At 45.2% G+C, this 15,638-nt stretch overlaps 1 protein-coding gene across 1 annotated transcript in view; it reads left to right on the top strand.

Moving 5' to 3' along the window:
• The first annotated feature begins 3,852 nt into the window (after positions 1–3,852).
• Positions 3,853–15,638, top strand: part of LOC120028469 (seizure protein 6 homolog) — a 50,363-nt gene continuing 38,577 nt past the window's right edge. Inside the window, exons 1-4 of the mRNA XM_038973676.1 lie at positions 3,853–3,923; positions 5,591–5,598; positions 5,993–6,757; positions 8,743–8,876. Coding sequence (XP_038829604.1) covers positions 3,853–3,923; positions 5,591–5,598; positions 5,993–6,757; positions 8,743–8,876 — 978 coding nt within the window. The remainder of the gene's footprint in view (positions 3,924–5,590; positions 5,599–5,992; positions 6,758–8,742; positions 8,877–15,638) is intronic.

Raw genomic sequence — 15,638 nt, 5'->3', positions numbered from 1 at the left:
TTTTAAATTTATTTTATTTTTTACACGTCATAGAAAAGAGGGTATATAAATATAGTCAGTCAGTTCAGTTCAATTTGTGGTATGCATTTGTTGTGGTTGTGTTTCAGATTATTTTGTGCCCAATAGAAATGGTAAATAATGTATTGTGTCATTTCAAATTAGAATATGTTTCTAAACACATGGATTCTCCCATGATTACGTCTAGTCCTGAATGAATCGTGAAAAATTATGAGTGAGAAAGTTACAGATGCACAAATTTCATACCCCCAAGACATGCTAACCTCTCACCATTACAATAACAGGAGGGGGGATGATGTTTATGTCTCTGTAACTTTCTCACTTATCACTATTCAGGATTATCCATAATCATGGTAGCATCCACATTAATGTAGAATGATTTAGAAACATATTTGGCCTTTGGCCAGTCATAGCTGGGTAATGTTCTTTAATACGGTTAAGTCAGTTGAGCCTGATAGGCTCCATTCTCACCCCAGAGGTGGTTCTCATCGAATCTTCCTTCCACGTCTGCCCATCACAGTCCCATCTTGATGCGGCAGATGTGGGCAACCTCAGCTGTAGATGCTTTGTACAGCTTGACCAGATTAAGCAGCTTTGTGGTGAAATCACCTGCGTCCTTGGTGGGGTGAGGGAGGTCCTTGGCAATCTCCTTCATCTCGTCTTGTCTTCTGGATGTTGACCTCTGGGTGCCAATCAGCATGACCAGGATCATCAGGAGCTGGTCGAGGTTGTGGATTTGGGAATGTTACCAGGGGTGCCTGGATGAGAAAAGTTATGTCGGGTCCCCTTTTGGGCCAGTTCTTGTTGTTACGGTTGAGGGGGATGGAGAGCAAATCAGACCTCTAGGGCTTGACGTTGATGGTAGACTGAGTTCCCTGAGTCCATCAACACCAGACAAGGGAGTCAATGTGGGTGGTGTGTAAAACGAATTCTGGCTCCTCATGGGGGGGTTTGTTGGGAACTGGCCCCTACCCCCAAGTCAATCAGGTTCAGGTCAGGATAGATAGGCGGTTGGACCGTTGGAGCTAGGGCCGGAGCAGGAACAGGAGGCACTGGCTGGGGAGGTGCAGGAGAAACAGGGGTGGAATATGTGGGTGGAAAATCATTGTCGTCGTCATCCCTATTTCTTATTTTTCTCTTATCTTCTTCCATCTATCCTTCTTTCTTACTTTCTTGTACCATTATGCCTTTAACTTTCCTATTAGTCCTGTGTTCTGCTTCTCTTTCCCATTTCCTGAAATCATCCCAATCTATCCTATTTGCTTTGCCATTCTTGGTTGTCTCAAAATCCTGCAACTTCTTCCTACATTCTGCTGCTTAATGCACCTTTCAAGGGAAAATCTTCTATCTTGTGCCTGAGCGGTACCTGTTCCAGAATGTCCCTGCCCCACTTACCCGCCATTACCTCCAGTCAGCAGGTCAGACAGGCAAGGCTCTCCCTTGCTGCTCTTGGCTCCCATTGTGGAAAACTCTGTCTACACACACATGCTCAAAAACAAAAATAAACAACAATATTTGATTAGGAACGACTTCCTTTTCTAAGAATTGGTTAGAAAAAAATAGGCACTTGTTCTGAAAAATATGTTTTTGCTTGTCTATGTAACACAGGGTTTTGTTCCCAATAATGCGCATTTACCCAGGAATATCTCTGCTATAAAACAGGGTTTTGTTCCCAATAATGCGCATTCACCCGGGAATACCTCTGTTATAAAACAGGGTTTTCTCCAGACACAGTAGAGCCCTCCTTGCACTAAGACATGGTCTTCTTCACACATAGTGAAAACTCACACACAGTGAATTCTCCTCTGCACACAGTAGAGTATTCTGTCACAAAGACAATATCTATGTTTTAACGTGCACTTAAGTTGCTCCACCCTTCATTCTATTGTTTGGGGTGGCGTATCCGTCCACTGACGCTTGCTGGCAGGTCCGAGGCGGGTCCCTTCTGCTCCACTCAGGAGGAGTGTGGGCTCCCTGAGCTACGTCTAATGCAGCACCTGTACGTTGCTAACCTTGGTATTCCCGGAAATTATCGGCAAACGGAGTCAGCCATCCCATCCTCGTAGCCAAGAATTGTAGTGGAAATTCAAACCAGAAAAGAAGAGACTGTCGATTCTTCAAACAACAACTTTTTATTATAAGATTTGCACTATAAACTCAGCAAAAAAATAAACGTCCCTTTTTCAGAACCCTGTCTTTCAAAGATAATTCATAAAAATCCAAATAACTTCACAGATCTTCATTGTAAAGGGTTTAAACACAATTTCCCATGCTTCTTCAATGAACCATAAACAATTAATGAACATGCACCTGTGGAATGGTTGTTAAGACACCAACAGCTTACAGACGGTAGGCAATTAAGGTCACAGTTATGAAAACTTAGGACACTAAAGAGGCCTTTCTACTGACTCCGAAAAACACCAAAAGAAAGATGCCCAGGGTCCCTGCTCATCTCCATGAACGTGCCTTAGGCATGCTGCAAGGAGGCATGAGGACTGCATATGTGGCCAGGGCAATAAATTGCAATGTCCGTACTGTGAGACGCCTAAGACAGCGCTACAGGGAGACAGGACGGACAGCTGATCGTCCTCGCAATGGCAGACCACGTGTAACAACACCTGCACAGGATCGGTACATCCGAGCATCACACCTGCGGGATAGGTACAGGATGGCAACAACAACTGCCCGAGTTACACCAGGAACGCATAATCCCTTCATCAGTGTTCAGGCTGTCCTCACAGCATCATCGGACTGAGCTTGTTGTCATTGCAGGCAATCTCAACGCTGTGTGTTACAGAGAAGACATCCTCCTCCCTCATGTGGTACCCTTCCTGCAGTCTCATCCTGACATGACCCTCCAGCATGACAATGCCACCAGCCATACTGCTCATTCTGTGCATGATTTCCTGCAAGACAGGAATGTCAGTCTTCTGCCCTGGCCAGCGTAGAGCCCGGATCTCAATCCCATTGAGCACGTCTTGGACCTGTTGGATCGGAGGGTGAGGGCTAGGGCCATTCCCCCCAGAAATGTCTGGGAACTTGCAGGTGCCTTGGTGGAAGAGTGGGGTAACATCTCACAGCAGCAACTGGCAAATCTGGTGCAGTCCTTGAGGAGAAGATGTACTGCAGTACTTAATGCAGCTGGTGGTCACACCAGATACTGACTGTTACTTTAGATTTTGACCCCCCCTTTGTTCAGGGACACATTATTCCATTTCTGTTAGTCAAATGGCTGTGGAACTTGTTCAGTTTATGTCTCAGTTGTTCAATCTTGTTCTGTTCATACAAATATTTACACATGTTAAGTTTGCTAAAAATAAACGCAGATGACAGTGATAGGACGTTTCTTTTTTTGCTGAGCTTATATGTCTTATACCAGTATCCGCCTACACTCCAATCATAGCCCACTACTCTTCTTCTCCATTGATCAAATTGGCCCTTCTATGGTAATTCTCTATTCTGCAACTATATCTTCTAACTTCTACCTCAGGACCCTGTCCTGGAACAACATAGATAATGTATTTACATCTGACGATTGCAAACCATGGCATATCAATTAATATGAATTTAGTACTTTGCCAATAATTCTCATTTACCTCGGAATACCTCTGTTATAAAACAGGATTTTCTCCACACACAGTAGAGCCCTCCTTGTCACTAAGACAAGGTCTTCTTCACACACAGTGAAAACCCACACACAGTGAAACTCACACACAGTTAATTCTCCTCTACACACAGTAGAGTATTCTGTCACGAAGACAATATCTATACTTTAATGTGTACTTTAGTTGTCCCTAAAGAAAGTCAGTCCCACCCTTCATTTTATTGTTCGGGATGGCGTATCCGTCCACTGACGCTCGCTGGCAGGTTGAAGGGGGGTCCCTTCTGCTCGACTCAGGCGGAGTGTGGGCTCCCTGAGCTACGTCTAATGCAGCCCCTGCGCGCTGTTAACCTTGGTGTCCCCGGGAACGATCAGCAAACAGAGTCAGCCATCCCATCCTCGTAGCCAAGAATTGTTGTGGAAATTCTAACCAGAAAGGAAGAGACTGTAGATTGTTCAAACAACAACTTTTTATCATAAGATATGCAAATCTGGAGCAGTTAAAACTTCTTATGGCTGCAATCCCGTTAACGGGATCGATATGACAACAGCCAGTGAAAGTGCAGGGCGCCAAATTCAAACAACAGAAATCTCATAATTAAAATTCCTCAAGCATACAAGTATTTCACACCATTTTAAAGATACACTTCTTGTTAATCCCAACACAGTGTCCGATTTCAAAAAGGCTTTACAGCGAAAGCACCACAAACGATTATGTTAGGTCACCGCAAAATCACAGAAAAACACAGCCATTTTTCCAGCCAAAGCCAGGAGTCACAAAAAGCAGAAATAGAGATAAAATTAATCACTAACCTTTGATGATCTTCATCATATTTATATCCAAAAACCTCAGTTTACATTGGCGCCATGTTCAGAAATGCCTTCAAAATATCCGGAGAAATTGCAGAGAGCCACATCAAATAACAGAAATACTCATCATAAACTTTGATGAAAGACTTGTTCTTAATGCAACCGCTGTGTCAGATTTCAAAAAAGCTTTACGGGAAAAGCACAATATTTAATAATCTGAGAACAGCGTTCAGCCACAAAAGGAAGCCATACAGTTACCCGCCAAATTGTGGAGTCAACAAAGTCATAAATAGCATTATAAATCTTCACTTACCTTTGCTGATCTTCGTCGGAATGCACTCCCAGGACTCCCACTTCCACAAGAAATGTTCATTTTGTTCAGTAATGTCCATCATTTATGTCAAAATAGCTACTTTTGTTAGCGTGTTTGGTAAACAAATCCAAAGTCATGAAGCGTGTTCACTAAAAGCAGACAAAATGTCAAAAAGTTCCGTAACAGTCAGTATGTAGAAACATGTCAAACGATGTATTGAATCAATCTTTAGGATGTTTTTAACATAAATCTTCAATAATGTTCCAACCGGAGAATTCCATTGACTTCAGAAGTGCGATGGAACAGAGCTCCCTCTCATGTGAACGCGCATGGTCAGAGCATGGTCAGTTCATGGCAGATCTTACTCATTCCTCTCTCCTTCGGCCCCACTTCACAGTAGAAGCATCAGACAAGGTTCTAACGACTGTTGATATCTAGTGGAAGCCGCAGGAAGTGCAAACTGACCCATATCCCACTGTGTATTCGATAGGCGATGAGTTGAAAACCTACAAACCTCAGATTTCCCACTTCCTGGTTGGATTTTTTTCTCAGGTTTTTGCCTGCCATAGGAGTTCTGTTATACTCACAGACATCATTCAAACAGTTTTAGAAACTGAGTGTTTTCTATCCAATTCAGAGTGTTTTCTATCCAATACTAATAATAATATGCATATATTAGCAACTGGGACTGAGGAGCAGGCAGTTTACTCTGGGCACCTTTTCATCCAAGCTACTCAATACTGCCCCTGCAGCCATAAGAAGTTAACAATCCACTCAACAGTGCGGAGTTAAGAGCCCAACGAACAAGAGTTGGGTCTCAGCTTTTATAACCTTTGTCTACGTGGCAGTTTAGCAGGTGTGTGATCACGATGGGAACATAGTGTACAAACAAATAAGAACGTCAGTTTTATTACTTCTTTCTGCTGATAGAATTGTCGCTGCAGCTCAAGCTAGCCTCTGATCTCTTCATGTCTCCACACAGCTGTGCCCTTGAAAGATACGAAAATAACAAGATGGACTCAAAAACTGTGGTCACTCTCAGAGGCTCTTGGTCTTTGGTTACGTGATCAAGTTACTTAAAAACAAGAGAGGAAAAACACTGGCTTCTTACATGAGAGAAACAGACAGTGGAAATGTACAGATTCAAGGCTCATACAGCGCATGTGCATAACAAAGTTTGTAATTTCTACCACCATGCTGTCCCAATACTTTTGGAACTCACTGTATGTGTTCTGTCTGTGTCGTTCCAGGCTCCTATTCTGAGGATGGGACGTCCGTCACACAGAGGGGACAGTCTGAGGGTGGAGGCCCCAGCCCGTATCCCAACACACGGGACACTGACAGAGGGATCCCCCTAGTGACAACTGCCCCTCCCCTGAATGTCCCCAACCATCACACTCTCTACAAGGGCTTCCTCCTTCAGGAGTCCCTCCAAGGACAGCGGCATTTCTTTGAGGACAGTGGGGGTGTGGATACCCACCCCACTATGCCACCATCAGGTCCCCACTTTGCCAGAGACCCCTCCTCCACTCACACGGTGCCACACAAGGAAGCGCTGGCTTTCTCCGATGTTGCCTCAACCACTACCACTGTGGCAACAGCCACGTCACCGTTGGCAACACAGGGTAGCTCTGTTCCAGGGGGGCGTGCCTCTGTGACTCAGAGAGGGGCGTTGACCAATAGCAGGGGGAGGACAGAGGAAGAAGCTGATGCCATGGATACCCTGACCACTCCTGTCATGCACACCTCTGCCCTCCCTCCCCACTCAAACACCCACAACCTACCTGCTCCTATGGGTGACAAGCACTCTGACGTCCCTTCCCCATCCACCATGACTCCCCCAGCCTTGACCACTCTAGTGGAGAAGGATAAAGGGAAGTCAGCAGGACACAACATGAGCCATGCCAGCCATGCAGCGATGGACACTTCTGCAGTATCTGGTGATGTGGATGATGAGACCACTACGACCACTATAACCACAACCACCACCATCACCACCAGCCTGCCCAACCCAGGTAATGTAACACAACCATGTAGCTACACACTTCTAATGATCACCTACTCTTAACCAGAGACATACAGTGTACGAATTACTGTCAAATACAATATCCTGCACCACACCCAACACCAGTTTCCATGATTCTGTCTTCATTGTAAAGATACTGTATAATGAACAGCATGCTCAGATTCTCATTATACAGTTTTAGAGATAATCCTGGGCCTTGGTGGGTTGTAAAGTGGCTGAATTTCACTCTCTCCAACACAGCAGCTCTGTGTCTGTCTGTCTGAGACACCACTGTGCTCACACTCTCAATCCTCTCTGTTTGCAGCTCACATATCTAAACAGCCAAGGGGCTTAAATTAATTACAACATCAGTATTCCTGCTCCTCTCACACTCAATCAAGAGCTCCTGAAATGGAGTGGAAACCAGATTGCAAACATGAGATATTGAGACACATTTGTGTTATGGTGGGAGTGAAGGAGAATTTTCAGCCTGGTCTCATAGACTAGATAGACGTAACATAGTAAATGTAAATACAGGACACCCAAATTATTATGATATGTTATGTTTGGTATGGTTACATAAGACAGAAGGGAAGGGAAAGGGTTACCTAAGGCAAAAAACAAAAGGAGGGTGTTTGGTTGGAGTCGATGCGTTGAAACATAACATGAACTTCAAGCAACCCAAAGGTTGCATGTTCAAATCTCATCACTGACAACTTCAACATTTTAGGAAATTAGCAGCTTTGCAACTTTTTACTTACCACTTTTTAGCTATTTGCAACTACTTAGCATGTTAGTCAACCCTTCCCCTAACCTTAACCTAACCCTAACCCTTAAAATATAACCCTAACCCCAGCCTAGCTAACGTTAGCCACCTAGCTAACGTACGCATTAGCCATCTAGCTAACATTTGCCAAGTATTGCAAATTCATAACATTATTGTACAAATTGCAATTAGTAACATATCATACGTATTGTAATTTGCAACATGTCATACATATTGGAGGATGGACATCCACAAATGAATACATACCATACGAAACGTAACATATCATAACCACTGGAGAGAGACAGATTTACGTTTACTATGTTACGTCTATTCCTAAATCTAGGTTGGAATCTTAGAGTGGAACGCTCCAGACACAGGCTTTGCTTCATTTGTGCTTTACCCACAGGGACCCCTTCACAACTAATGAAGGGCAGGATGGGGAAATCTCCCAATATGTCTGAGACACACACACACACACACACACACACACACACACACACACACACACACACACACACACACACACACACACACACACACACACACACACACACACACACAGGCACACACACACACACACACACACATAGGCACACACACACACACACACACACACACACACACACACACACACACACACACACACACACACACACACACACACACACACACACACACACACACACACACACACATATAGGTACACACACATAGGCACACACACATAGGCACACACACACACACGCCTATACAAGCACCTACACACGCACCTACATACAAGCACACAGTAACTTCCTGTTGTCATCCCTATCTCTGGAGGAAACTCAGAAAGGCAGAAATCAAATAAAGCTGTCGAGCGGAAACACCTCAAGGCGACCAGAAAATTGTCTGTGGTTATTCCCTCCAACTGATCTGTCCCTCGAGCCACACAACCAAAGAGGATAGAGTGAGAGGGCCTCTGTTGATTCGGGCAGAAAATTTGAAAACCTTGAAACACTATTAACGTAGGGGGGCTGGTGTGAGTGAGTGAGAGAATGGGACCAGGGAGGGATCAGGGAGGGTTAGTCTTACTTACTTAGGCCAATCGCTCCTTTGGGAGCATAGGCCATTGACGACTCCTCTCCATCAAACTCTGTTCTGGGCAGCCTTCTCCAGCTTGCTCCACCCCATGCCAGTTAATGAAGGGGTGTCACTGGTCTTCAATGTTTTTCCTTCTGTCCTTGCAGTTCCCTGTATCTTCAACCTGACAGCACCAGAGGGCTACATAGAGACGCCCCAGCCGTCCAGCTCTCATTACTACTCCTCTGTGGACTGCACCTACACCGTCACGGTCTACACGGGCTATGGAGTAGAGATACAGGTCAGATCGCCACTATTATTGCCAGAAGCGTGTTAATTTTGTACATCAAAAACAGTGATTGTCTATAAAGAGAAATTACATCAGATACCCAAATGCAACATCCAAAATGGCAATTTTGGCTTGCGGGCAATACCACACTAGTGCTTCAAAATTATGATGATGTTCACTCAGTTCCAAGGTATTTACTGTTATTGTGCAGCGACTGACCTTTGGAAGCTGACACAGTGATTTAAACAGGGAATCTACCTCCACCTGAAGCCCCTCATCCACATGATTACTTCTCCAGCTCAGCTTCTTTCTCTCATAAAATATACAATAGCCATTACCCCCCTGCTCTTCCAGATGCTTGATCTAATATATTTTGGATGAAATTAATATGTACCGCAAATCATTCTCAATGATGTATCCCAGCTGCTCCATGTCTTCTGTGAAAGACCAGAAAATGAGGAGGAGGAGGGTGGAGAGAGGTGAACTATCTTTCTCTCCACTGTTCTTCCTATCATTGCCTGCCTGCGCTTGCTAACACCCGGGACAGCAGCACATGTATACCCTGAGTGTACATAAAATTAGTGTAAAAACATTCCTAATATTAAGTTGCACCCCGTTTTGCCCTCAGAACAGCCTCAATTATTTGGGGCATGGACTCTACAAGGTGTCTAAAACGTTCCACAGGGATGCTGGCCCATGTTGACTCCAATGCTTCCCACAGTTGTGCCAAGTTGTCTGGATGTCCTTTGGGTGGTGGACCATTCTTGATAGACAAGGGAAAACTGTTGAGTGTGGAAATCCCAGCAGTGTTGCAGTTCTTGACACACTAAAATCGGTGTGCCTGGTACCTACTACCGTACCCCGTTCAAAGGCACTTAAATCGTTTGTTCCTAATGTTTTTTCCACTCAGTATACATCTCTCTTCTCTGATCTCCTCGTCTTGAATTATTCAATGTGACTTAGATGTAAGGAAGCTTCTTCTCTTAATGAATTACTTATGGATTATGTGTCCAGTCTTTTTGCTTGTTTACGAGACTCTTTTAATGCCTTCCTGTTAAAATGTCTCCACAGCTCCTCTTAACTTCGTTAAAGATACCTTACCCTCAGGTTGATTGACTAAATAATGTGGCATTCAGACAATGCGTGGATCACCACCTCAACGCCCCTCTACGCCCATCTACACCTCCCCTATGCCCCTCTACGCCCCCGTACGCCCCTTACGCCCCTCTACAACCCTCTACACCTCTTTACACCCCACTACACTCAGTCTACACCCCTCTACACCCCTTTCACCCCTCTACACTTCAGGTGGTGTCATCCTGTTTCTAAAAGACTGGGTTGATAATTCATTTTATCTGGAAATCTTTTGGATTAATCTACTTCAAAGGACTTCTCTAGACCAGGGGGCTTTGTAGAATGTGGGTCTTAACAACTCCAGTCTATCATTCATTTTAGCGTAAGCTGGATTTAAATGGTTGCCTTGATGTAGGCAAGAAGATAAAGACTGATGTGGACTATTCCTTGGGCAGCATTTGTTTATTTGCCCTGCTTTGAGGTCTACGGCCCACACCTGCCTAGTCCACTGCTCCATCAGACCAAAGGGTCTCCAGTATTTACTGCTCCGGCCCTGCCTCAGGGCAGAGGAAGGGAGGGACGGTGTCGTGCCTGAATCATAATTAGTTAGGTAACATAGATAGATAAGATGTTATTTTCATCATATGCTTGTGAGATACTTGTCATTAGAATGGTTCCCTTTGGACTATAGGGTTGGCAGTGCATTTTCCCTTCTGAGCTAGGGCTTAGTCACTTGGGGCCCAGAGAGGGGAGAGGTCAGGCTTGTCTTCATATGTCAATGTATCTGTTAAACCATGTGGTGCTATGTAGAATATCAGAAGGGGAGGAGGACAGAATGGAACATTGTCTTCTTATGGGAATGTGTCTGTAACTATTCCTAAACCATGTGAAGGGATGGCGTTATTAATGGGGAACCAGCTAGTTATCTCATACAATGTCTGTCCGCCAGTCACTCCCTACTTTTCTCATTGGGGGAAGGAGTATGGCAGTGTCTGGAACCATTGTATGTCCCCTCTGAGGTTGCCCTTATCTTGACCTAGTATATGACCTAAGAGGCTCACTGTCTTTTCTGAGCTTATCCAGGAGGGGGTGTATTTTAGATGGGAGTATCTAGAATTGACAATTGATATAAGCCATTGGATGAGGTAATGTTTTGGTACCAAGCATGAGATTGAAACCTCGTCTTAGGAGACCAAACTGAACGATAATTTATAGCTAATGCTATCTAGCTATGGGATACTCCTCTTTCAAGTAAAAGGTTCTTTGTAAGTTGAGAGGGGTGTATCTTGGCTATAAATGATACTAAGAATTGTTTTGTAGACTCTCAGAGAATTCATTTATAGACACTGAATTGATCTGAGAGTCAAAAAGGGCTATGGTGAAGCTCATATATTATTAAATATGGACTTTATAATATAACTCTGACTTGTGTGTGGTTGGCTCTTATTATTGAGTAATACAGGAAATTACCACGACAACGGAGAGAGACATTTGCTTAAAGTGTTTCTAGCTCTCAAACTCCCCAAGTCTATATAGTATACAGTACCACCCTCACAACTCCACACAAAGGCAAGACCCATCAGGTTTACCATGTGCCGTTATATACAGTGTGTTTAAGCTGCAGTCTGGGAGGAGGAGTGGGAGGTGGTTGAAAGTCAGAGACCCTCTGTTAACCACCCAACAGTGTTGTCATGTGAAAGTAGGATAGTCAGGATTGATTCACTTTCCGCTGTAGTCCCACATGGCTGTGTCAGTTCATAGATCAGTGCACTGTAGGCCAAGCTAAAACATGTCCAGCCCAGTAGTTCTGTCCACTCCAGAAGTGTGCAAGTGGTGAGAGAGGACCTTTAAGCAGCTCACTGAAGCCATGGTGGGTAGTACTGAAGAGTATCGACTGATGGGTCAATATTCCCAACTACTCTGGCTTAAGTGGACCTCGGCACAGTTCAATAAAGTACAGTTCTATCTGCAGTCTCTGTCTGGGTTGATGGCAGAGATTGATTGGGATGCATTGGTCACTGCTTGGACAATTTAACAAAGGGTGGCGCAGTCTGTCAATTCAATATTCGGTAAGAAGTGTCACCCTGATACTGTTTGGAGGGCTGAGGAAGAGTGCTTCACTAAAGAGTGACTGTCTGGGATGATATGGCATATTTAAATATATGGAACTATTGACATCTTGACATACTTTACAACTAGGGCTACAACAAAATTGCTAGAAAATATATACATGTTCAAACACATTTGTTTCTCCATTTTCTCTCTGTGTGAGTCGAGGATTTGTTTCTCTCATATGCAAAATAATTATCCACTGTGCACACACTTCGTAGTGAAATGACATACGTGCGCCAAAGACTGCAGAAGATTACATAAACCTGGGAGCAGAGGATCATTGATTAATCACTCTCAGCCATGAGCCACACACAACTGGAACATGTAGGCTACATATTGCATGTAGATCCTTAATACCATAAACATGACGTGTGTCCTGAACCTTTGACACATTTTTTAGGTTACGGTGTGTCAGAGGGGAAGAGGAGGCATGCAGCGTTCAGTCGCCTGCAACGTGCTATTTGCACATTGGCTCCCTCCCTGACTGAACAGCAGTAGAGTTCAGGCTCTAGCCTACAGGGCTTTAGCTGTTCTTAGCCAGACGCACTGACTCCCAGTACACTAAAGCACACGGCTCAGACCTTTTACTGCTGGAGGGACAAGAATCAATACCCTGGCCCAATCCACTCTCATCTCCTGATAGGTAGTCCACAACTCAATCATAACTAGGGAGCTGGAGGTAAGTAAAAACAAGGGCCTGTTAATGACCTGTCATCATCTGTGGGAGAGAGCAGTATCTTCAGCACTGAGTGCTCACCAGTAATATGTACTGTACAATAACCCAGTCTTAGGAGTAGCATGTGTGGTGTGTGTCAAAACAATATCTCTATCCCTGAAATGTCTGCTCCACAATGGCTCTGGTGTTTCAGCTCAGGTAGAAAAAGCTGTCAAACAGCTGCCTCCACACCTCCACATCCTATAAAACATAATTTCTACTTCAATCCAGATTTTGGAGAAGCTGGTGTCACAGAGGCTTCTCCTCTCCTCCCCTCGCCTCTCCCCTCCTCTCTCCGGACCAGGCTTCTCCTCTCCTCCCCTCGCCTCTCCCCTCCTCTCTCTGGACCAGGCCTCTCCTCTCCTCCCCTCGCCTCTCCCCTCCTCTCTCTGGACCAGGCCTCTCCTCTCCTCCCCTCGCCTCTCCCCTCCTCTCTCTGGACCAGGCCTCTCCTCTCCTCCCCTCGCCTCTCCCCTCCTCTCTCTGGACCAGGCCTCTCCTCTCCTCCCCTCGCCTCTCCCCTCCTCTCTCTGGACCAGGCCTCTCCTCCCCTTGCCTCTCCCCTCCTCTCTCCGGACCAGGCATCTCCTCTCCTCCCCTCGCCTCTCCCCTCCTCTCTCTGGACCAGGCCTCTCCTCTCCTCCCCTCGCCTCTCCCCTCCTCTCTCTGGACCAGGCCTCTCCTCTCCTCCCCTCGCCTCTCCCCTCCTCTCCTCTCTCTGGACCAGGCCTCTCCTCTCCTCCCCTCGCCTCTCCCCTCCTCTCCTCTCTCTGGACCAGGCCTCTCCTCTCCTCCCCTCGCCTCTCCCCTCCTCTCCTCTCTCTGGACCAGGCCTCTCCTCTCCTACCCTCGCCTCTCCCCTCCTCTCTCTGGACCAGGCCCCTTGTGTTTTTCCTTTGTCACAGTGTATGTTCTCCTCCTGTTGTGGGCTGACTGATGCCTGTTAGGCCCTCCATGGTTCCACAGAGGAGCTGGGAGAAGTGCAATTAGCAGATTCCACATGGGCTCTGTGAATACAACACTGGGGGAAAGAGAAACAAGGAGATGCACTTAGTGGCAGTGAGAAAGCCCAGCTCTCAGTGATCTCACTGTGCTTGTTTGTCTTGTCAGCACTACTGAGCACCGGTACTTTGCACCACCTGGGTGACGGTGTGAATAACTCGCTGTGACTACGTTGACTGTTGTTCTCTCACTGCTCTTTCCTCACTGAGACAAGAGGGGATTTGAATCACAATCTATAGTCTGTTTCAGCCCAACAGCAGCCCAGATACTTAAAAAGTCTCTCAGACACCCAGTTTGTGAATGTGGGCTTTCCAGCTAAGCCAACAAAGGTCCTTACAAGACTGTAATGTCCTCTGACTCAGAGTGAAGTGCTGGTTATTTTCAGCATTATTTATTTCTATCCCTAACACTTAACTCAGCGGGACAAGTGCCAGTGATGGCAGCCATGTTAGTTCACATTCTGAGTTTCCTCTCATTTTGTGATGTGCACCTGCTGTCTCCAGGCAGACACTGACAGGATCAGGCAGTAGATGAGATGACTGACCGGTGACTGCTCCCACATGGTGACACTCACGACACCACAGCCACTCTCTGGAAGTGGCTATAGTCACAGTCACACCTGCTGCCACACAAGCCAATCTCCAGTGCCATGGCTGATAGTCAGAGAGTCATAGAGGGAGTGTGAAATGAAGGAAAGAAGAGAGGGAAGGAGGGAAAGTCCATTACTCATCTCTCCTTCTGCACTCTGTTTGCCTCTTTTGTACTTTGCTATTGTTGGGAGAGGATTTGAAGTTCACCAATGTGACTGAGGCAGGGCTTTTAGATGTGGAGAGTGCAGTACAGCACTTTAGAATCCTTTCTGGTGGTTTTTTTTAAGATGCATTTTTTCCTGGTCAAGGAGTCAGTGTTGGTGGGTATCATCAGCCTGCTCACCTGTCTTGGATTCAGTCTGCAAGGCAGCTCCTCTCACTCTCCTGTACCTACCTCTCCCACGTCACCTTGTTGGAGACTTAACAGACGATTTTCAGAGAGGACATAACAACAAAGAGACAGAGTCGATGAATTAAGAGATCAGAAAGGGATTCAAGAGGTCTTCTGATATTTAGAGACAGAACAAGGAGGACATAGAGAAAGAAAGGAAAGAAATAAGGGAGGGAGAGAGAAAGATGGAGAATTTGGAAGCAGAGTTGGCTTCCAGAGTGTTTCAGTTGGATGACTAACAGGATCAATGTGACACAATGTTAATAAATACTGCCGTAGGCTCCTTCCTCCCTATCAGGTGTTGTTCTAATGTTCGATCAGAATGTTGTCCTCTTAATTCAGCTCATTTGGACAATGAGATCTGGAAACAGCAGCTATTAACATCAGTAACACAGGCCAACAATGAGAATAAGTGGACAGCTAATGCTTTTCTGATGCTCTACTCTCCACCTTCTAAATAATAGTGTAGAGGAGATGCAGATTTACCACTACAGTACATGTACTTCATATAGAAAAAGCAACTTTCAATGAAAAGTTTATGTGTGGAACAGAGGTGGATTATTGGACATCTATTACATGAAACAACATTTGCCACTGAAATGCTGTCACACTGAATATAAAGTATTCCATATTTATTAGGTACACCTGCTCTTTCCATGACATAGACTGACAAGGTGAATCAAGGTGAAAGATATGATCCCTTATTGATGGCACCTGTTAAATCCATTTCAATCAGTTTAGATGAAGGGTAGGAGACCGGTTAAATAAGGATTTTTAAGACTTAAGACAATTGAGACATGGATTGTGTATGTGTGTCATTCAGAGGGTGAATCACCAAGACAAAATATTTAAGTGCCTTTGAACGGGGTATGGTAGTAGGTACCAGGCGA

The sequence above is a fragment of the Salvelinus namaycush genome, chromosome 34 (genome assembly GCF_016432855.1).
Source record: "Salvelinus namaycush isolate Seneca chromosome 34, SaNama_1.0, whole genome shotgun sequence".
Classification (NCBI taxonomy): Eukaryota; Metazoa; Chordata; class Actinopteri; order Salmoniformes; family Salmonidae; genus Salvelinus; species Salvelinus namaycush.
The sequence above is the reverse complement of the archived record's forward strand: the minus strand, read 5'-3'. Positions and strand labels throughout refer to the sequence as shown.